Below are 21,610 nucleotides of genomic sequence, written 5' to 3' on the forward strand. Positions count from 1 at the left end.
AATGAAGAGGCGGCGGCCATCTTTGATTTTGTCCCACGGAGGAGAGACGCCGCAAGGGGGGAGCAGGACGGCTCCCCCTGCGCGGGCAGCTCGGGAGGCCGTGCGGGAGCAACGGCCAGGATCGGCGCAGGAACGCCACGGCTAAGGTAGGGGGCGCGGTTGTGGGGTGCCCCAACTACGGAACACAACAGTGTAATTTTCATAGGTAACATATCAGGGAGTGCTTGGAAATTCCTCTGAATCAGACTAATATGGATTCTTTTTTGCTTCCTTAGAGCAAATATGTCTGCAACATTTACCAAAATCATAACATTTAAACCATTTTGCAATGCTTATGGACTCTTTTGTGTTTATTAAGGTTAAGTATGTGAGTGAAAGATACCACAGTCAAAACATTTAAATGGTTTCTCACTTGAATGGTTGGTTTTTTGGTACTTAAGATGGTATATTTGAGTGAAGCATCTCATTCAGAACATTTCATGGTTTCTCACCTGTATGGATGGTTTTGTGGTTTTTAAGATGGCACAGTTGAGTGAAACATTTATCACATTCAGAACATTTAAATGGTTTCTCGCCTGTATGGACGGTTTCATGTCTTTTAAGAAGTAACATCTGTGAGAAACATCTATCACATTCTGAACATTTAAATGGTTTCTCACCAGTGTGCATTCTTTTGTGGTTTTTAAGAGTGGAGAGATGAGCAAAACATTTATCACATTCAGAACATTTAAATGGTTTCTCACCAGTGTGCATTCTTTTGTGGACATTGAGATTGGACATTTGTGCGAAACATTTATCACATTCAGAACATTTAAATTGTTTCTCACCAGTGTGCATTCTTTTGTGGTTTTTGAGATCTGACATTTGTGCGAAACATTTATCACATTCAGAACATTTAAACGGTTTCTCACGAGTATGGACGGTTTTGTGGCTTTTAAGAGTGGAGAGCTGAGCAAAACATTTTTCACATTCAGAACATTTAAATGGTTTCTCACCAGTGTGAATTCTTTTGTGGACATTGAGATTGGACATTAGCGCGAAACCTTTATCACATTCAGAACATTTAAATGGTTTCTCACCAGTGTGCATTGTTTTGTGGTTTTTAAGAGTGGAGATATGAGCAAAACATTTATCACATTCAGAACATTTAAAACGTTTCTCACCAGTGTGCATTCTTTTGTGGACATTGAGATTGGACATTAGCGCGAAACCTTTATCACATTCAGAACATTTAAATGGTTTCTCACCAGTGTGCATTCTTTTGTGGACATTGAGATGGGACATTTGTGCGAAACATTTATCACATTCAGAACATTTAAATTGTTTCTCACCAGTGTGCATTCTTTTGTGGTTTTTGAGATCTGACATTTGTGCGAAACATTTATCACATTCAGAACATTTAAATTGTTTCTCACCTGTATGGATGGTTGTGTGGTTTTTAAGACTGGATTTTTTAGCAAAACATTTATTACATTCAGAACATTTAAATGGTTTCTCACCTGTATGGATGGTTGTGTGGTTTTTATGACTAGATTGTTTAGCAAAACATTTATTACATTCAGAACATTTACATGGTTTGGTACCTGTGTGAATATTTGTGTGTTTTCCTAAACTACATTTCTGACATAAATCTTTATCACATTCAGCCCATATGAATGACTTCTCTCTCTTGGGATTTCTCTGATGAACTTTACATTTTTCACATTGAGAACACTTACAAGGTTGGTCTTGTCTGTGAATTTTTTTGTGTTCTCTCAGGTTTGATTTCTCAGTAAACCTCTCCTCACATTCAGGGCACTGAAATGGTCTTTCTCCAGAGTGAATTCTTACATGTGCTTCCATCTCAGCTTGGAAGAAAAAGCATTGTTCACACTGAGTGCATTTTAATGGTTTCTTTTGTAGGTGATCTTTTGCATGTGTTGTAAGTTTTGTATTCATAGGGGTCCTTACCTCTTCTTCAGAACCTGTAAATGTTGTTTTTTCCTTTTTCTGATATTGTTGGATAAATGTGTGACTTGTCCTCTCAGGAAACTTGTTCCCACATTCAAAAATTTCTTGCTGTTTAACAGATTGTGAGTTTGTGGTGAAGTTTTCTGAAGTGTCAGCACTTTGAAATGGAGTCTCTCCTTCACTGAGTCTCTGAGTTTCTACAAGACTGGGGCAGAGGTTGAAATTTCTTCCTCGTTCAGAACATGCATATGGACTCGCTCCTTTCTGGACTACTTCTTTCCCCCTGGGTGATGTTACTCTACTGATACCTCCTGGAAACTCAGCTGAAGGTGCTAGGCTGTCTCTGGAGGGGTCTCTCTCTTTCCATTCCTCCGTCTGCTGCCCATCACACATTCTCTGCCTCTCACTGTTATTACTGAGTCCATCTTCTGGTGGATAAAAGCAAGAGTATGATTACTAAATTTACAAAAATGGAGGGAGACGTATTTGAACTAGCTGGAGACATATTTGAACTAGCTGGAAAAGTACGTAACCTTAGAATAATAATGGACCCTGAAATCAATCTAAAACAGTACATATCACTAAAAGTAAAGGAAGGATACGCAAAACTCATGGTACTCAGAAAACTAAAACCACTACTAACTCAAAATGATTTCCGAACAACTCTACAGGCACTAATTTTCTCCAGCACGGATTACTGTAATGCCCTGCTGCTAGGACTACCAAATACTACGTTAAGACCACTTCAAATACTTCAGAACACAGCAGCTAGAATACTAACCGGAAAAAGGAGGAGGGACCACGAAACCCTAACAGAACTACATTGGTTACCGATTGAACACAGAATTAAATACAAAACCCTATGTACCATCCATAAACTAATTCATGATGAGAAATCAGACTGGCTAAACACAGCATTATGGGTACACGTCCCACACAGAAATCTTCGATCAGCAAATAAAGCACTCCTAACCATCCCTTCAGTTAAAACAGCAAGACTAACCCAAGTGAGGGAAAGGGCCTTATCATTAGCAGGACCCACAATTTGGAACACAATGCCTCCAGAGATCAGATTACAAAGTGATCTCAAGGCATTTAAGAAAAGTTTTAAAACGTGGCTTTTTAAACAGGCATTTTACAAGGAGACGGGAGAATACAAATTATTCAGGAATAAGCAGATAAGCACCGACACACAGTACTTAGGACAACACAGTAGAGTAGTCTATGAACCCCACATCACATCTAGCACATTGATAACACTATGTATGATAAATTTACCCGTAAAAGTACTTTCAGTAAACTCGGTCATGACCCACTTCTCTAAAAATTATTTTGTCTAATGATATATTGTAACCGAACCTTTGATGGCACCTGTTAGAATGTACTATAGTACACTTTTACCTACATTAAATATGTGCCTACATGTAAACCATTGCGATGGTATATAACTTAGCGATGGTATAGAAAAGATTTAAAATAAATAAGTAAATAAAATACTGGGAGATAGCTCCATCTAATCACTGAACGTCATTAGGGTGACTATGGATCCCTATCATATATAATAGAGCCTGGTGCTGCTTGCAGACAGGTACAGGTGGGCAGCAGCACATGAACAGAGGGGAACAGACCACGTCTCATCTCATCCTGCTGGTTCTGTGCCTCTCATCCTCACCTCAGTCTCTGCACTGATTGCAGTCACTCACCAAAAACTCTGCCACGCCCTGCTGGAGACCTGGGATTCAGAACCCGGGTCCTGAACCTCAGATCTCTCAGCTTAAAGTAACTGAATTCTAATGACTTAGTAATGAGAATTTAACTGAGAGCCAACATTAAAATTCACCTTCTATGTGGAACGTTTGAAATTCTCATAAGCCAAAGACTGAGTGTCAATTCCCATTGAATGACCAAACTAAAAAGGTGAATAAAGATTCAATCACAAATCTTACACAATTTACTGCAGTTTTTAGCGACCATCACAACAGGCTCTGCCAGTCAATAGACCTTCATCTGCCTTATATTTAATCAGTGGTCGCAGTGACAATGCAAACTTTTTATATTTTTATCTTAAAATGCAAATAAGACACATCTGCTTGTCTCTTTTCTTCTTAAATATCACAAAAAAATCCAGACACAGGCTGTGTTTCGAAGCGGAGTCTGCATGGGGGGAAAATCACACAGGAAATCTCATAAGCGGTGATCCACGTCCTCATTCCTCCTTACATTCAGCTGCATTGGCTCTGCCGGCATTTTAAACTCTCGGTGCCAATTTTTAACTTATTGCAAATAGAGGAAGTTACAAAGAGGCCACTGCTTAAATATAAGGCAGATGAAGGTCTATTGACTGGCAGAGCCTATTGTGATGGTCGCTAAAAACTGCAATAATTTGTGTAAGATTTGTGATTGAATCTTTATTCCCCTTTTTACTTAGGTCAGTGAGAAATACTCCACAGCACCCAGGAAGAAAGAGAGAAATGATGGCAGAAAAGGACCAAATGCTCCACCCAGTCTGCCCAGCAAGCTTACGCCAGTATCTGCCGCACCGTGCAGGTTACCCCCATGCTTATCAGTTTCCCAGACTGTAAATGTCAGGGCCCTCGGATGCTGTTTGAATCGAATTTCCTTTAACCAGTGCCGTTGAAGCAGAGAGCAAGGATGGAGCTGCATTAACAGTGTCAAGGCTTAATTGTTAAGGGTAGCAACTGCCGCACCAGCAAGTTACCCCCAGTTACCCCCATGCGCTCTTTTCCTCACTTCCATCCTCGAGCCTTTAGGGACCCGCAGTGCTTATCCCTTGCCCCTCTGACATCTTTCACTGTTTCTGTCTTCACCACCTCCTCCGGAAGGGCCTTCCAGGCCTCCACCAGCCTCTCCATGAAGAAATATTTCCTGACGTTGGCTCTGAGTCGTCCTCCCTGGAGATTCACTACCTGACCCCTAGTTCTACTGATTTCTTTCCAAAGTGAAAGGTTTGTCGTTGATTGTGCATCGTTCAAACCTCTCAGGTATCTGAAGCTCTGTATCCTATCCCCCTGCTCCTCCAGGTTTATACATATTTAGGTCCCTCAGCCTCTCCTCATAGGTCTTCTCATACAGACGGGCTCCAGAACTGAGCACAGTACTCCAGGTGAGGCCTCACCAAGGCCCTGTACAAGGGGACTATCACCTCCTTTTTCTTACTCGATATTCCTCTCTCTGGGCAGCCCAGCAGCCCTCTGGCTTTACCTATCGCCTCGTCACATTGCCTCGCCGCCTTCACATCACCAGACACAATCTCCCCAAGATCCCTTTCTTGCTCCATGCACAACAGGCTTTCACCCCCATCACATCTTTTGGATTTCCACACTCCAGATTCATGGCTCTGCACTGCTTGGCTGCCTTATCTTCGACCACCGTTCAGGCTTCCTTAAATCCCGTCTCTTTCTCTCTACCTCCTTCCGGCGTGTCCACTCTGTTGCAGATCTTAGTATCATCCGCAAACAGACAGAACTTACCTTCTCTCCCGTCCGCAATGTCGCTCACAAAGATACTGAACAGAATCTGTCCCACAACCCATCCCTGGGGCAGGCCCCTTAACACCGCTCTCTCATCAGAGCAGCTTCCATTTACCATCACCCACTGCCTCCTGTCCCTCAACCAGTTTGTAATCCACGTCACCACCTTGGCGCTCACTCCCAAGCTTCTCATTTTGTTCACGAGTCTCCTATGCGGGAGCGCATCGAAAGCTTTAAAGTGTTGTGTTAGGAAGGAATATTTTGCTCACCGCTCTTGGTCTCCGTCTCCTCCCCGCCCATTCTCAGGATCTCTGCTGTAGGGTCAGGACTGGGACCTTGGCTGCCTGCTAGAGAATGAGATTGTGCCTTCAGCTTTTAAACAGTCTGGGATATTGACCTAAGAAAGGCAAAACCTGAACTGCCAATCGGTTTTCTCAGCATTAAGTGCACTTACGTGGGTAAATGGCTTTAGGAAATTCCTAGGACGCTCTGTTACATTTGCACGCGTAACTCCTTTCATAATTCTCCTGCTGGGGTCCCACAATCTCACGAGGATGGAAACCGTTTCCTGTGCAATCCCCCTCCCTCCCTCCTGCTGCTCCCCCTGCCTTCCTCCCTCTTACTGTTCCCAGGAGGGGGGGTTTCCTGCTGCCACTGGGAGCCCTCCACACAAGAAAGGTCAGAGGTCAGGGACATGATTTAACGCCTCCTCCTCGCTGTGTCTGGCCCCCGAGGAGGCCTCGTGTCTCAGCAATGTTTGGATCGGCCCAGCAGTACCTTTAATCCAAGCTGCATCGCCTGCTTCATGCAGCTCCTCACAGGCGCCTGGGATGCTCAGGTTCCCTCTGTCCTCAGATCTCGGGGGCTCAGTCCCACGTCCTTCTTGCTTAAATCGGATTAAAATGTCAGGGGTGACACTGGGGGAGCCTGTTATGGGAAAAGATGGTTACAATATGTAGAAACGTTACCCCAGAGCCTGTATTATCAGTGCAAGTGAGCTCAGGATTAAGCTGTGTCCATAGACACTGCCACCAGTGCAGCGCTAAGAAAGGAGGGTGCTGCTGGGCTGATCATCATCAGAAATCCCTTCAAAGAGAATCCTGATCATTTTAACACCGAGGTGGGTGACTTTATTCCTCAGGATCTATAAAATAATCTGCTGTTGTTACTGCTATTGCAAAAACATGCTGAACATTTCTACCTCAAAGAGTATTTTTGATAAAACCAGATGTTTTTTCATCCAGCTGCCAGATTTCAGAAATCTGACTCTCCCTGGCTCCTCCGCTTCATTATAATTATACGATGCAGGGCGGGAGATGTCACTAGAAGGCACCAAAGCCAAGGAATTCTTAGACAGGAGGGCGAGGGAAGGTGGAAAGGAGACTCCTGGAGAAGAGGACAGGATATGAAGATGACGGAGGAATGGGCAGAGGAAACGTGAGAGAATATTTCTTTACTGACAGGGGGGTGGATGCCTGGAGTCCCCTCCTGACAGAGGCAGCAGCAGCTTGCAACCAATCAGCAAATTTACACAGATTTAGGACGGACACAGAGGGCGGTGGTAAAGGCAGGTGGGGAGCAACGGGTACAAGAAACGAGGGAGGGGCCTGTGTGTTAGCTCAGTCGTATGGAAATCCAGAGGGAAGAGGAGGGGAGAATACAAGGCGAGGGCAGGGAGTGATACTTGCCTATCACAGGAGGGTGAATCCCTTCAGTCGTCTCTGATTCAGGAGGATCCAGGAAGGGCAGATCTGCCTCTTGTTTGACGCTCAATGAGAACACAGACGTTACAATCGGAAGGCCTGGGATGAGAAAACAAACGAGTCTAGGAGGGGTCACCCAGGACCTGCTAATATTATATTAGGAAATGGATTGGAAGTCTCCAAATGTTTGATGTTAATGCCCCATCTCCTGTGATCTGAAAATGCAGAGCCCTTTAAATCCAGAACATTTACTTACTGATGCTGGGGTCCTTCATGGTTTCTTTCCCCTCCAGCTCCCAGTGCTGAGGGAAATATTTCTCATCTTCCTTCTTAATCTTGAATACAACATCAGGATTAAGAATTGAATAACCTGTCAATAAAGATAAGAACATTACTTATAAATTGTACTTCAACATATATCTCTTACCATTATGTCACCTACTGGCTGGTCTGGGCATCACACATTATATATACGCTGACGATATCCAATTAATACTACCCATTGACGACACAATCGAAAAAACATTAAAAATAGCAAATATGTATCTAGATATCATCAAACAACTACTAAACTAAATGGAGCTAGTAATTAATATTGAGAAAACAGAATTTATACATTTAGAACGAAAAAACAAGGAGATCGTTCAAAACCCAAATTTACTCAATAACAACCAAAAAATAGATATAGCAGACAAAGTACGGAACCTAGGTGTAATAATTGACACGGAACTAAGCTTAAAACAACACATATCTTTAAAAGTAAGGGAAGGATACGCTAAACTCATGGTGCTTAGAAGACTTAAACCTCTTCTAACAACCGCCAACTTCCGATCAGTACTACAAGCGCTGATTTTTGCAAGTACTGATTACTGTAACGCCCTCCTGCTAGGCCTACCATACACTTCGCTAAGATCACTCCAGATATTACAAAACACAGCTGCTAGAATCTTACCCGACAAAAGCAAAAGAGATCACATCACAGAAACCCTGGCAGAATTACACTGGCTACCCATTGAACAAAGAATTCAGTACAAAACACTCTGCACCATACACAAATTAATACATAATGAAAAAGCAGACTGGCTGAACACAGCCCTTCACGTACACGTCCCAAATAGAAACATGAGATCAGCCAGCAAAGCACTTCTCACTATTCCATCAATCAAAGCAGCAAGACTAACCCAAGTGAGAGAGAGAGCACTATCCTTAGCGGTACCCATACTATGGAGGGCCATGCCCACGGAGTTAAGACCTCAAAGTAACAACAAAACCTTTAGAAAAAAGTTTAAAACCTGGCTCTTTAAACGAGCTTATCAAAAGGAGAAAGAAGAATAGTACCCAGGGGCAAGCAGCTTCAAACAAACAAACAACTGAACATCAAACACATAACCAAAATCAATGTGTGTCTAATTTTTAGTTAGCTTAAGTTTAGCAATAAAGGCTAATCTCGTATCCTAAACTGATACAATGAGAATTGGACCTGATTCATTACACTTACCAATTATTATTATTTACAAACTATGTTACCGACCCTTAATGGCACCCATGTAACTTAAGATACTTTAGCCTCATTTTTTATGTGCCTTGATGTAAACCGTTGTGACGGTCCCCACCAAACGACGGTATAGAAAAATGTTAAAATAAATAAATAAAATAAATACTTGTGCAGGCCTTGGAGTTTTATCTGTTCACTGTTCTGATGCAGACGTGTGTGTGTGTGTGTGTGTGTGTGTGTGTGTCTGTGTCTGTCTGTCTGTGTGTGTGTGTGTGTGTCTGGGTGTGTGTCTGTCTATGTGTGTCTGTCTATGTGTGTGTGTGTGTGTGTGTGTGTGTCTGAGTGTGTGGCTGTCTGTCTGTCTATGTGTGTGTGTGTCTGGGTGTGTGTCTGTCTATGTGTGTCTGTGTGTGTCTGTCTGTCTATGTGTGTGTCTGAGTGTGTGGCTGTCTGTCTGTCTATGTGTGTGTGTGTGTGTGTGTCTGGGTGTGTCTATGTGTGTCTCTGGGTGTGTGTGTGTCTGGGTGTGTGTGTGTCTGTCTGTCTATGTGTGTGTGTGTGTGTGTGTGTGTGTATGTGTGTCTCTGTATGTGTGTGTCTGTGTCTGTCTGTCTGTCTATGTGTGTCTCTGGGTGGGTGTGTGTCTGTCTGTCTGTCTATATGTGTGTGTGTGTGTGTGTGTCTGTGTCTGTCTGTCTGTCTATGTGTGTCTCTGGGTGGGTGTGTGTCTGTCTGTCTGTCTATGTGTGTGTGTCTGAGTGTGTGCCCGCGCTCGCATCTTTGGGTATTTGTGTGACAGAGCTTGGTGAGAAGAGACACTTGCAGGCTAGCACGTGATTAAGGTTAAACCTTGGAGGGTTTCTGGTGCAGTCATTTCTATTCCTGACCCTCCTAGCTGGAGGCATTGCAGGTGCCAGTGCTCTCTGCCAGCCTGTGCCCTCCTGGAGAAGGGCTGCCCAGCTTCATATCAGGAGTGTCTGAGAAACAGTTTTCTTTGTATCCCAGGACTTGGGGTTTCCTATCTAGATGCCAGTGAGAGGGAGAGAGAGGATATTTGATCTGTGAAATATATAAAATGGTGCCAAAAAAAAATATATAGAATATTTGAATTTTCTTTTCTTCATTGTTTACAAAGCATATTTTAATAGAAAGTCATTGTTACTACAATCTATGATATATAAACATCCCCACAAGCCCGAGTGCTACCCCAGCCACACACACAGACACCGCCCACTGAAAACGTCACTAATCTCAACGAGGACCCGAGTTTTGATGAGTGCAGTTAGTCTTCTGCAGGGGATAAGTCCAAGCCATTAAAAACACGATGCACTCTGCCCAAAGTACAATTTCACCCCCATACAGTAATCATTGCCCAAACTCACATAAGATGCATTTAAATGTATTATTTCACAATATTTAATATGCTCCGCTCGATGTCTTGGTTTGGGCCCACTGGTTCCCATGAGATGAACCTCTGTCCCTCCTGTGTCAATACTTTAGAGACGCTGCCAGCTCTCCTAAAAGTCACCCGAGAAATCACAAAGAACCTTTGTTCTTCTACCCTGTGCTCCTTTTAACCTCCAATGACCTCCCAGCGGAGCCCCCTCCTTCCCCGTACAATCCTGGTTCTGACCCAATATATACCCGACTACTACAAGGGCACAAAGATCGCATACATCGCTTGGGATGACCGACAATCCTATCCTGCCGGAAGTCCACATTCTCGCCATTGAGTTTCTACAAAAAAAGTGCGTTGAGTTCAAAAACACAAGAGCATGCTGAACGGGACCCACACCGAACTTGTCCAGTTTGTCTCCATGGTACTTAAATCTGATACTGGAAGACGTGAAGAAGTTACACGGTCTCACACTAACGATTCTCTCTCATCGCAAACACCGGTAATTCCTTAAACATAAGGCTCATGGCTTCAAACAGACCAATGGCGGGGTCAGCAATCGCCTGGACTTTGCTTGAAGGAGTAGCGCGAACAAACCTAGAAACCTGCGCCTTAACGGACAGTATGAATAGATTAGCAAGATTCGCGTAAAGCACCTCTTTTATACGTTCCTTAAAGCAAGGCCTCACGTAACCTCCAATCTGAAACCTTTGCAGGAGATCTAAACATCGGAGCACACAAAGAACCCCGACTTTCGTAAACCCACAAATCCAAAAATGCTCTATGTTCCTGATGGCACTGTTAGCTAAACTGAAGATCTGGATCTAGAGTATTAATCCACTGTACAAACTCTTGTAATGAATCCAATGGACCAAGCCCAATGCACAGGGCATCATCAATTCACCTTTTCCAAGGGATTATATATTTCCAAAACTCAGACCCATAAATATGTTGACGTTCGCATTGGTCAATGTACAGAAGGGCAACCGAAGGGGCCATAGAAGACCCCCATTAGTTTGCCTTTAAATCTGATGATAGATTATATCTTCAAATAAAAAGAAACTTTTCCTTAGCACAAAACTAGAGTCCTAGTTGGAATTAGGAAAGTATTTAGTTGGGGTGTGCGGGTGGATTGGGGAGCACTCATACTTTGGGGGATGATTATATATTTTGTATTGTATTTACAAAATATATTTTAATAGAAAACCATTAACAATGAATAAATAAAATCTAAATATTTTGTATATTTCATGCAATTGCATTGGTGCCTTCAATGTAACAATACCGTGGTGATATCTGATCTGTGACATATGGTTACCACAGTGAGGAAGTGCTAGAATAAACTCTGAATACTGACCGTCAGCAGGGAAAATCTTTATTAGTAAGATATCTTACGGAGCAATGCAGAACAGCCTAGCATGGTAAGGTAAGGGTGGAGCTCGCTCATCTGAAGCTGTGCAATAGGTTGTACACATTACCTCCTGCAGACCTGCACACCAATGGGTTAGTTTCTATATTTGCATAATATGGTTAGTACTATTCTCTTATCTCACATATGCCAATAATACCACATTCTTGTAAGCTGAGCCCAGAAGGTAGGAGCAAAATTTAATGTGAGGTTTGACATATTTCAATATCCTAACAGCCTTGGCTATTTCCAGAAGTCTGACCAGTTCCATCTTCTTGTGCTGCTATTACCTTTCTGCTTCTTCATGACCTCCAACTGTTCTGTCTCCACAGAGAACCCCTTATAGCATCCTTACACTAGTGCAGAGCTAACGTATGAGCTCCTTGCACAGAAGCTGGAATCAGAAGAGTAAATCCTGCCTCCTGTTCCTCTGTGCCAGCTTTAGTTGTAGAGAAAGGAGAGACAGACTCCATCTGGTCTACTTTAACCTATGAAAGATTTATCTTCCAGCACAGAGCAGCATCTCGTGCCGGGCCTGCAGCATAGGTGTCTCTCACTGGGCCCTGGGGAGCCACAGCAGCTCCTGTTGGACTTGGCATGAGATCAGGAGCCAGACTGTATATTATATGTGCCCAAGGGACCTGGCACCTGGGATTATTCCAGCCCTGATAAAGTGGCAGCAGCCATCCTGCAGTGTGTGTATGGGTGAGAGATGATAGAAAAGGCAGACTTACCCCGGGACATGAGGACGCCATGAATCTCTTTGATGACCTTCTTGTACAGCTCCTTCTGCCATTCTCCCAGAATGTCCCACTCCACTTCCCAGAAATAAGCAGCGACGTCCCTGAACGTGACCGATGCCTGGAACAGCAAACAGGACCCCCTCAGGTATTTTAAAAAGCCATTTATGTGCATAAAGTGCCCTTACAGGTGAGGATCCTACGGGCAATGCAATGGCATATATAGCAGCAATTTTTAAATCCACTTGCCAAGTACATTTACAGGTGGAAAACCCTATATTAAGTGTATAAATGGTTTTTAAAATCCGGCCCTTAAATATTCCTTGTGTTGCACAGCCTGCCTGACCCCCAGACAAACACTGGAAATCAATTTATAATCTCACGCTCCTCACGGCCATCACAAGCTGACACGGACTCAAAGTCTCCATCTGCATCTTAGAAACAGGGACAGAATGGAAATCCTATGGGGGTCAGCAACTCAGCGAGACTTGATAACCCCCCCTCACCCCCCTCACCCCAGGCGTTATCACAGGATAAAGAGCCTAAGAGCCAGGCCAGACTCCACGCTGACCATGGGAAAGCCAAATAGCAACACTGACTCCGCAGGCTGAAACAACTACGCCCCTCTCTACAGCCAGGCGACCTCAAACCAGACCTGCAGGCAGCGGCACTCATACACCCAGACTATTGCATGGCCCTCTGCAGTGGCCTTCCTAAAAAGATAAACTGCAGACATCCAAAACGGGGCCCGCCAGAACTATCACAAGCGGCAGGAAAGGGGAACAGGTCTTCTGCTCCCTAGGCATCAGATTCAAGCTTCTGAGCCTCTCCTTCAGGGTCAGGAGGAGAACGCTGACCCCCACCTACCTGAGAAGGTAAAAGAACAATCACCCACACAATAAATCCCCTCTCATGCCAAAAACAACTGCTCCTCACCCTAACACTCTCAGAGCACAAAAATAACCAGAACCTTGGCAGGAGCAGCACCAGAACCATGAAACCCAAATCCCACCCGCTACCTGCAAGGAATCGCTGGCTGCATCCATTTCTGACACCAACTAAAAGCAAGAGAGTTCACGCAGCGAGCGAACACCCGGAGAGTGGTGCATCACCCCCATCAAACATAACCCCACACCTGTCCACACACGCCAGGGCTTACACACCAGCAATGCTCTAAATCAGACCTAACCGGTCCCCATGCTTGCTGGATGTACATAAATTACTGAATTAACTGACTGTAACTCTGACCCTGCACGCAGAACACAAACCATTACTGAATTAACTGAATACGTTGTTCTTTGTGAGTCCTAACCCCCATCTGTCCCATGCACACCCTTAGCAACACTCCCCAGTGCTTCCTAACCCCTACTATAACGCTCTGATCTGAGTTACCCACCTTGAAGGGCTCACCAGGCATGGAAGAGGGAGAAAAAGTCCCGAGTACAATTAAGGATAAATGTGCACCAGAGAGAGGAGGGGATGATGGTGACAGGGGAGGGAAGGAATAGAGGTGTGGAGGGAGGGGCTGGCGCCTGAAAGAGGAGAGTGCAGGGATCAGACCTGTGGAAGGGGGAAGAAAGAAACAGTGTGAGTGTGTGCACATGTGTGTGAGAGCATGTGCATGTGTGAGAGGGAGTTCATGTGTGTGCATGGGAGAGGCTGCGTGCCCTCCCCAACATCCCCCACCCTGCCAATCTCTGCTGATCTCGGGGTGAGCAGAGCTCAAACCTTCCCAGGGCTGGAAAGATCTCTGCCCTGTGCTGGCAGGAGGGGAGGCTGGAAGAGCTGCACAGGGAAAAGGTTTCCTTTACATGCACAAGAGGACAGAGAAGGATTTCTTACCGGATCGGACACCAGGGCACACATTGCCCTCCTCTTTTCCCTCTCAGTCCTGCAGGTGCTGGGGGGGATTCAGAGGGGGCAGGGCTGATTCCTGGGGGCTCAGATAAAGCCCCTGCTCTCCCCCTCTGCAGGGATTTCCGGTCCTGGGGAGGCAGAAAGTTTCTGCTTTTACTCTGAGTCTTTCCTGCTCTCTGCAGGCAGAGAAAGAAAGCAGGAGCATGCGCAGAGCTCCCCGGCAGAGGTCAGGCAGGAGGGAGGGGGGATGCTCACTCCTTAAGGTGGATCCGGGGAGAGAATCAGCTTCAGAGGGGGGGAGGCAGGAGCAGCAAGTCAGGGAACTGCTTTATTCCTTAAGGTGGATCCGGGGAGAGAAACAGCTGCAGAGGGGGGAGTGGGAGACAGGAGCAGCAAGTCAGGGAACTGCTTTATTCCTTAAGGTGGTCCGGGGAGAGAAACAGCTGCAGAGGGGGGAGTGGGAGACAGGAGCAGCAAGTCAGGGAACTGCTTTATTCCTTAAGGTGGATCCGGGGAGAGAATCAGCTGCAGAGGGTGGAGTGGGAGGCAGGAGCAGCAAGTCAGGGAACTGCTTTATTCCTTAAGGTGGATCCGGGGAGAGAATCAGCTGCAGAGGGTGGAGTGGGAGGCAGGAGCAGCAAGTCAGGGAACTGCTTTATTCCTTAAGGTGGTCCGGGGAGAGAAACAGCTGCAGAGGGGGGAGTGGGAGGCAGGAGCAGCAAGTCAGGGAACTGCTTTATTCCTTAAGGTGGATCCGGGGAGAGAAACAGCTGCAGAGGGGGGAGTGGGAGACAGGAGCAGCAAGTCAGGGAACTGCTTTATTCCTTTTGTATCTATGAACCTGTGATTTTCTGCTTGGGAAATCCTTCTTCTCCCCACACTCAGCTCATCCCCACCACATTATTTCCCCTTCTCTCTCTCCCCCCTGGCATTTCTCCTGGCCCCTTCAGATTGCAGGCCAGAGCCAGTCTCATGCCCGGGCCACCTAGGACTCTCCGCTTCCTGCTTGCCCTCTGACAGTGACCAATCCAGGTCACAAGTACCTACATGTAATAAAAGCGCTATCTGATGGGAGGAGCAATCAGATAGGAGTTGTTTATTTATTTATTTATTTATTTATTTATTTATTTAAAGAATTTTTATATACCGGGGCACGTAGCAAAACATCACCTCGGTTCACAGTGTAACATAACATAGCAAATAGCTTTACAATGAATATAAATAACGGTTCACAATATAAAATGATATAGTAGCAGGCTTTACAAAAGATTATTATCTGCTTGTAAACTATATACAAGAGACTGAAAAATTAACTATATACAAGGGAGTTAGCCATACGATGTGTTCTCCGTGAGTAGTTAGCAAGCTGTAGTATTTAGGAGAGTTGTGGGTGGATCCTTGGACCAGTGGCAGATGACCTCGCCCCCGGGGAGAAGATCCCGAGAGGGACCACCAGTCAGGCTCAGAGTGTGGAGACAGACAAGCACTAGTTCTTTTATTAAACAGTATAGTGAACCACCAGAGGAGGCAGTAGTGAGCTGGAAGTGCCCGACTTCGCTGTAATCCCTCAGGTACTGGAACAGCGATCCCTGGATGCTGAGCTGTAGAGAAACTGAATATAGTGAGTAGGCAGAGTTCATGTACCGAACCAGATGGTAAGACTCACACAATGTCTCATAGAAGCCCAGGAGCTGGAATGAAGTAGGCCCTCGAGGAGCGAGTACCTGGCTCCAGGGAAACGTCTGACAGAGCGATGGTAACTCACTGATGTAGTAGGCATTCCTTATCCTTGCTAACTCGATGTGTTAGCAAATTCTAAGACCTTAAATATCCGTCGCGGGTGACGTCATCTTCGGGGGACGCCCCCGAGGTTCGCGACATCGCCGGTACTTCAGTCGGGGGCCGCGCACGCGTGCCCCTAGGCCTCCAGGAAACATGGCGGTTAGCAGCATGGAGCCGGTCCAGTGACGCCGGAGGACCTCGGCAGAGGAATGCCGCGGCAGCCAATCTTCGTACGGGCAAAGAGGGAGGCGCCAAAGAGGTGAGGGGGACGGAGAGAGGGCGTCGGGAACCGACAGACACATCACTACATAAGAACATAAGATCTGCCATGCTGGGTGAGGCTAAAGGTCCATTGGGCCCAGGTTCCTGTCCCTGACAAGTGACCAATCCAGGTCACAAGTACCTACATAAGAGCTGCCAGGCTGGGTGAGGGCATAGGTCCAGCGAGCCCAGGTTCCAAACCAAAATGACAATCATTAAAATATAATCTGTATATTTTGGCAGAGAATTTAAGCCATGAGATACCACAAGTTTTATTTATTTATTTGTTTGTTTGTTTGTTTTTATATACCGAAGTATTAGTGTTGGCCTTCACTCCGGTTTACATTTGAGCAACATTATACATGAGAACTCAAGAACAATATACATGAGAACTCAAGAACAGTATTATACATAAGAACTCAAGAACATTATACATAAGAACTCAGGAATATTATAGATGAGAACTCAAGGACAGTATTATACATAAGAACTCAAGGAACATAATATATAACAATTATGTGAGGAATGTGGTAACTGAGAATATAAGAATCCAGGGGTAACTGTGACAAGAGATAATAACTTAACAGGAAATTACGGAATAACAAAGGGATAAAACTGATATAGTTGTTCTGGCAAGGTGATCGAGGTGACTAGTGTCGCGAGACTGGAGAGGGGGCAGAGTTGGGAAAGTAGTGTGGATAGAAGGGACATCAGGGGGGTTAGATAAGGGGAAGAAGGGGGTTTGTGCTGTGCAGTGATAGTTTTAGCCTATCCCATCCTTGAAGGCTTGTTTGAAAAGCCATGTTTTGAGCAGTTTTTTGAAAGATATGGTATTTCTTTCAGATCTTAGGTGTGTTGGAAGGGAGTTCCATAGGTGTGGACCAGCTATTGAGAATGCTCTTTTCCTGGTTGTGGTGAGTTTAGTGGCGGTTGCCGATGGGATTTTCAAGATCAATCTTTGTTTGTTGATCTGGTGGTACGTTGAGAGTGTTGTCTTTGAATTAGGGTGTTATGCTGTCATCGTCATTGTGGTGAGTTGAATTGTGTATGATTGCTAGAGTTTTGTATTCGATTCTTTGTTCTATCGGGAGCCAGTGTAGCTCTTTTAGGATAGGGGTGATGTGATCTGATCTTTTGTGACCTGTGAGAATTCGGGCTGGTGGCATTTTGTAATATTTGAAGAGGGTGTAGAGTTGATTTGGGGAAGTCCTAACATGAGCGAATTGCAGTAGTCTAGCTTGAGAAAATCAGGGCTTGAAGGATGGTTCGGAAGTCTGAGTGGTTTAGCAGTGGTTTTAGGTGCTTGAGAATTGATAGTTTGTGGAAACCTTCTCTTATTTTTAAGGAGATGTGCTTTTTAAGGTTGAGCTGTGGGTCAATCCATATTCCCAGATCTTTAGCGTTTTCTTTTAATTTGATGGGGTTGTTGTCGATGTTAATGGAGTGGTTATGATGATCTCCTGTGTTGGATTTTTCAATTAGCATACATTCTGTTTTTTTTCTGTGTTGATGCATAGTTTCAGTTGGTTTAATAGGATTTTAATTTTGTTGATGGTTGTAGCTGCAAGTTGTAGTGCGTTTTCGATGGTGTTTGTGATGGGGATGAGGAGTTGTATGTCATCGGCATACAGGAAGTAAGTGACACTGAGACTGGATAGAAGTTGGCAAAGGGGTAATAGGTAGATGTTGAAAAGGATTGCAGATAGCGAGGATCCTTGAGGGACTCCGGTTTCAAGTGGGATGGCTTCGGAGGTGTGGTTGTTGAAATTTACCTTGTATGTTCTGTTTTGGAGGAAGGAGGTGAACCATTCTAAGGTTTTTACCAGTTAGAACCGATTTCAGATAGTCTGTTGATTAGACTGTTGTTGTTCGACTGTGTCGAAGGCGGCCGATAATCAAGAAGGATGAGGATGTATCGTTGTCCGTTGTCAAAGCTTCTTAGGATGGTGTTTGTTATGTTAATGAGAAGTGTTTTCGGTACTGTGATTTTCATTATACTTTCATTATTAATACTTTTTTCATTATTAATTGTGATACTTTTCATTATTAATAGTTCTAGTGAATACTGGGCTGATGTTATCAGCTACATCATGAACAATCTGTTCCCAGAAATTAAAAGCATAAGAAATATTTTCTAAATTTAAATCAGAAAGCTTATTTCCTAATATATCTGAAAACATCTCCTTATCCATCTTTTTCCAAAAGGAAATGGAAGATTTTGATCAGATATTTTAAAGGGAGAATATCATGTGATATACGTAATAGTTTACATGGCCCTGCCCAAATTCCCTCCCCTATTACAATGAGCCACTTTGCATGCCATTTTCATGCACGAATAATACAAATCCATGTAAAGGATCTTATTATTAGGCAATTCTGTCTTAATTATTTATCAAGACTGACTGAGAAATTAACACCTCCCTGGGTTTTGTTAAATCTTAACGCTGAAGTTCTTGGACCGTAATATGGGTCCCTAAGCTCCTACATTATTTATGTATTTTTATATACCGACATTCGATCTGATATATCACATCGGTTTACAGTGAAACTGGAATAAAGAGGACATAGCTTTCTTATTAAATTTTACAGTATAACTTGGAGTCAACATTAACTGGAGAAATGAAACGTTAACATTGTTCGCTACTAAAAACATTATCAAAGAGAAACAAAGGTGCTAGGGAGGGCCTAGTCTTCAGGTACTGTCTAATAGTATAACTTAGCATCACAATAAACTGGATTAATGAATTGATAACATTGTTTGCAACTAAGAACGTAAACACGAGGGTTGAAAAAGCTAGGGGAGGACCTAGTCTTCATGTTCTTTTCTTACAGTGTAATTAAATGTATATTATAATTGAAGATGACGTAACAGGATGATATTACAGGCATTGTCAGAGATTAGATTTAATGGGCCATGCAAAATAAAAAAATTGGCCAGCAAAAAAAGAGGAAGTTGAGCGGGCTTCAAAGGTGATCCCTGGCTCAACCTGAGGCCACCACTCAAAGTGGCCCAGACACCCCAAAATGAACAAAATAGATGTAAGTCCACATGGGGCAATGACCCTTAACCCTGACCTTATAAAATGTGTCCCCCTACCCTCCTTCAAAGTCTTCAAGCTTGACAATGAACACCCACCTCCTATCCCCACTCGGTGACCCAAGTCATTGAGGGTATAGTGCCCCCACTTGTCTCCCCCCTCTCCCATAATTCTCTAATATCAGAAAAAATGATTTGGTAGTAAATGGAACCCACACTGGCCTCCCCCCCCCCCCCAACCTCTCTCCCACACCCAAACCTTAAAAAAATTGAAGCCAATCCAATGAGAGGGCCAGGGGCACCCTCTAGCCCCCCAGCCCATTTGGCACCATTTTTCAAAATGGCACTGACCTGACCTTGCCCCAGGGGGATTCCTACTACCTACCAATGATTTTTTTCAGTCATTAGGAGCATTGGGGGGGGGGGGGGGGAGGGAGAGAGGAGGGGAAGGTAAGGGGGCACTATACCTTCAACAATTTGAGTCAGCTATTGGGTTTGGGGTTCAGTGTCAGGCTTGAGGACTTTGGAAAATGGGGGTGGGTGGGACACGTTTTATTGAGGACAGGGTTGAGGGACTGTTGTCACACGTAGATTTACATATATTTTTTTACACTGTGGGGTGTCACGGCCACCTTAAGTGGTGGCTCCAGGTTGAGCAGGGAGTCACCCTTGATCCCTGCTGAACTTCTTTTTTTAGGGGCATTTTTCTGCAATTAGCCCTTTAAAACAATAGAGATCCCTTAAGGTTGGAGCCACCATCACACCTACGTTATTTTGTCCTGTGGTGTGATATCAAGAGATAAAACAATGCTGTTACGGCTATGGCTGCTGTGCAACCGCCTCACCACCAGGGGTCCCTCTAGAGCTGGATCTCCTGACAGGCCCAGTCCATCTCCCTTCTCCTCTCTTTGTTCTGGGCTGTCCCTTATAACCCTGCCTGACAGTTCCCTCAAGGCTTCGGCATCGAGCTCGCCTGGGCTCCCTGCTCTAGCCTTCCTTGCTGTGCATTTGGTCCCTGGACCTTCCCTTGCCTTGCGCGGCCTTCTGGCCTTATTCCTTGCCTTGCCTTGCGCGGCCTTCGGGCCTTATTCCTTGCCTTGCCTTGCGCGGCCTTCGGGCCTTATTCCTTGCCTTATCTTGCCTTGTGTGGCCTACGGGCCTTCTGTGTGTGTGTGGCCTACGGGCCTTCTGACCTGCCTTGCCCTGCTTACTGTGTGTGGCCTACGGGCCTTCTGACCTGCCTTGCCCTGCTTACTGTGTGTGGCCTACGGGCCTTCTGTGTGTGTGTGGCCTACGGGCCTTCTGACCTGCCTTGCCCTGCTTACTGTGTGTGGCCTACGGGCCTTCTGTGTGTGTGTGGCCTACGGGCCTTCTGACCTGCCTTGCCCTGCTTACTGTGTGTGGCCTACGGGCCTTCTGTGTGTGTGTGGCCTACGGGCCTTCTGACCTGCCTTGCCCTGCTTACTGTGTGTGGCCTACGGGCCTTCTGTGTGTGTGTGGCCTACGGGCCTTCTGACCTGCCTTGCCCTGACCCAGCCTGAACCCAGACACTGCTACTTGGCGCCTGCCCTGACCCAGCCTGAACCCAGACACTGCTACTTGCCGCCTGCCCTGACCCAGCCTGGACCCAGACACTGCTACTTGCCGCCTGCCCTGACCCAGCCTGGACCCAGACACTGTTACTTGCTGCCTGCCCTGACCCAGCCTGGAACCAGACACTGTTTATAGCCTTTCCTGTCTCTCTCCACCTGGAGCCACCCTGCTGGGTGGTGTTCACGACTCCTGACCGGAGCCCAAGCGTAACAAATGCACCACATAGCCACAATATTTTATTAAGGGAAGGGCCCACTATTGCGGCAACACCCTTCCGAGATAGTGGGAACCTTCCAGTGAAAAAACAGCTTAGTGTTTCTAGATGTGAGTTTGAACCTGAGTCAATAGAGGATGGAGTGACTTGCCCAAGGTCATAAAAGCAGCAGCAGGATTTGAACCAAGACTTCCCTAGTTCACAGCCCACTGCTCTAATCACTAAGTTGCTCTCTTTGTCGTGAATCTTTTACCAAATTCAGAACACATAAATGATTTCAATCTAGTGTGGGTTTTCTAGTGGATTGTGAGATATCCTTTTTCATGATTTGTTATCACATTTAGTACATATAAATTGTTTTACTTCAACTGTGGTTTCTCTGGTGGACTGTTGGAGATTGCATGTAAATGCAGCTTTTACCACACTCAGTACATGATGTCACTCCAGTGTATTCTCGAATGTTTTGTTAACATTCCCCTGTCATTGGAGCTTTTACCACATTCAGTACATGTAAATTGTGGGTTCTCTGGTGGGCTTTGAGATGTGCATGCCAAGTGAAGCTTTTACCACACGCAGTACATGTAAATAGTTTAATTTTATTGTGGGTTCTCTGGTGGGTTGTGAGGTTCACCTTCTGAATGAAGCTTTTACCACACGCAGTACATGTAAATGGTTTAATTTTA

The 21,610-nt window shown here is 45.0% G+C and overlaps 1 protein-coding gene across 4 annotated transcripts; it reads right to left on the reverse strand.

Annotated features, from left to right (window-relative positions):
• Window positions 1-448: 448 nt before the first annotated feature.
• Window positions 449-14,330, reverse strand: LOC115081793 (zinc finger protein 708-like). 4 transcript variants are annotated; one of them, XM_029586165.1, is made up of 7 exons: window positions 14,026-14,330; window positions 12,178-12,304; window positions 7,401-7,514; window positions 7,130-7,243; window positions 6,219-6,368; window positions 5,711-5,785; window positions 449-2,378 (listed from the first exon to the last, which is right to left on the reverse strand). In XM_029586165.1, the coding sequence occupies exons 1-7, from the start codon at window positions 14,047-14,049 to the stop codon at window positions 478-480; spliced, it is 2,505 nt and encodes an 834-aa protein (XP_029442025.1). In that variant the 5' UTR covers window positions 14,050-14,330; the 3' UTR covers window positions 449-477. The 4 variants fall into 4 exon arrangements, with proteins under 4 accessions (XP_029442025.1, XP_029442026.1, XP_029442024.1 ...); XM_029586166.1 differs by having other exon boundaries at window positions 449-2,375; window positions 5,711-5,788; XM_029586164.1 differs by having other exon boundaries at window positions 5,711-5,788.
• Between the last annotated feature and the right edge of the window lie 7,280 nt (window positions 14,331-21,610).

The sequence above is a fragment of the Rhinatrema bivittatum genome, unplaced genomic scaffold (genome assembly GCF_901001135.1).
Source record: "Rhinatrema bivittatum unplaced genomic scaffold, aRhiBiv1.1, whole genome shotgun sequence".
Lineage (NCBI taxonomy): Eukaryota > Metazoa > Chordata > Amphibia > Gymnophiona > Rhinatrematidae > Rhinatrema > Rhinatrema bivittatum.

Excerpts from the sequence above, each read along its gene's own strand:
- LOC115081793 (XM_029586164.1), bottom strand. The coding sequence starts at position 14,049 with ATGTGTGCCCTGGTGTCCGATCCG. Across the intron at positions 7,515-12,177 it reads TGGCGTCCTCATGTCCCGGG|GTTATTCAATTCTTAATCCT; the intron begins GTAAGTCTGCCT and ends CTTTATTGACAG. Across the intron at positions 6,369-7,129 it reads GATTCACCCTCCTGTGATAG|GCTCCCCCAGTGTCACCCCT; the intron begins GCAAGTATCACT and ends TTCCCATAACAG.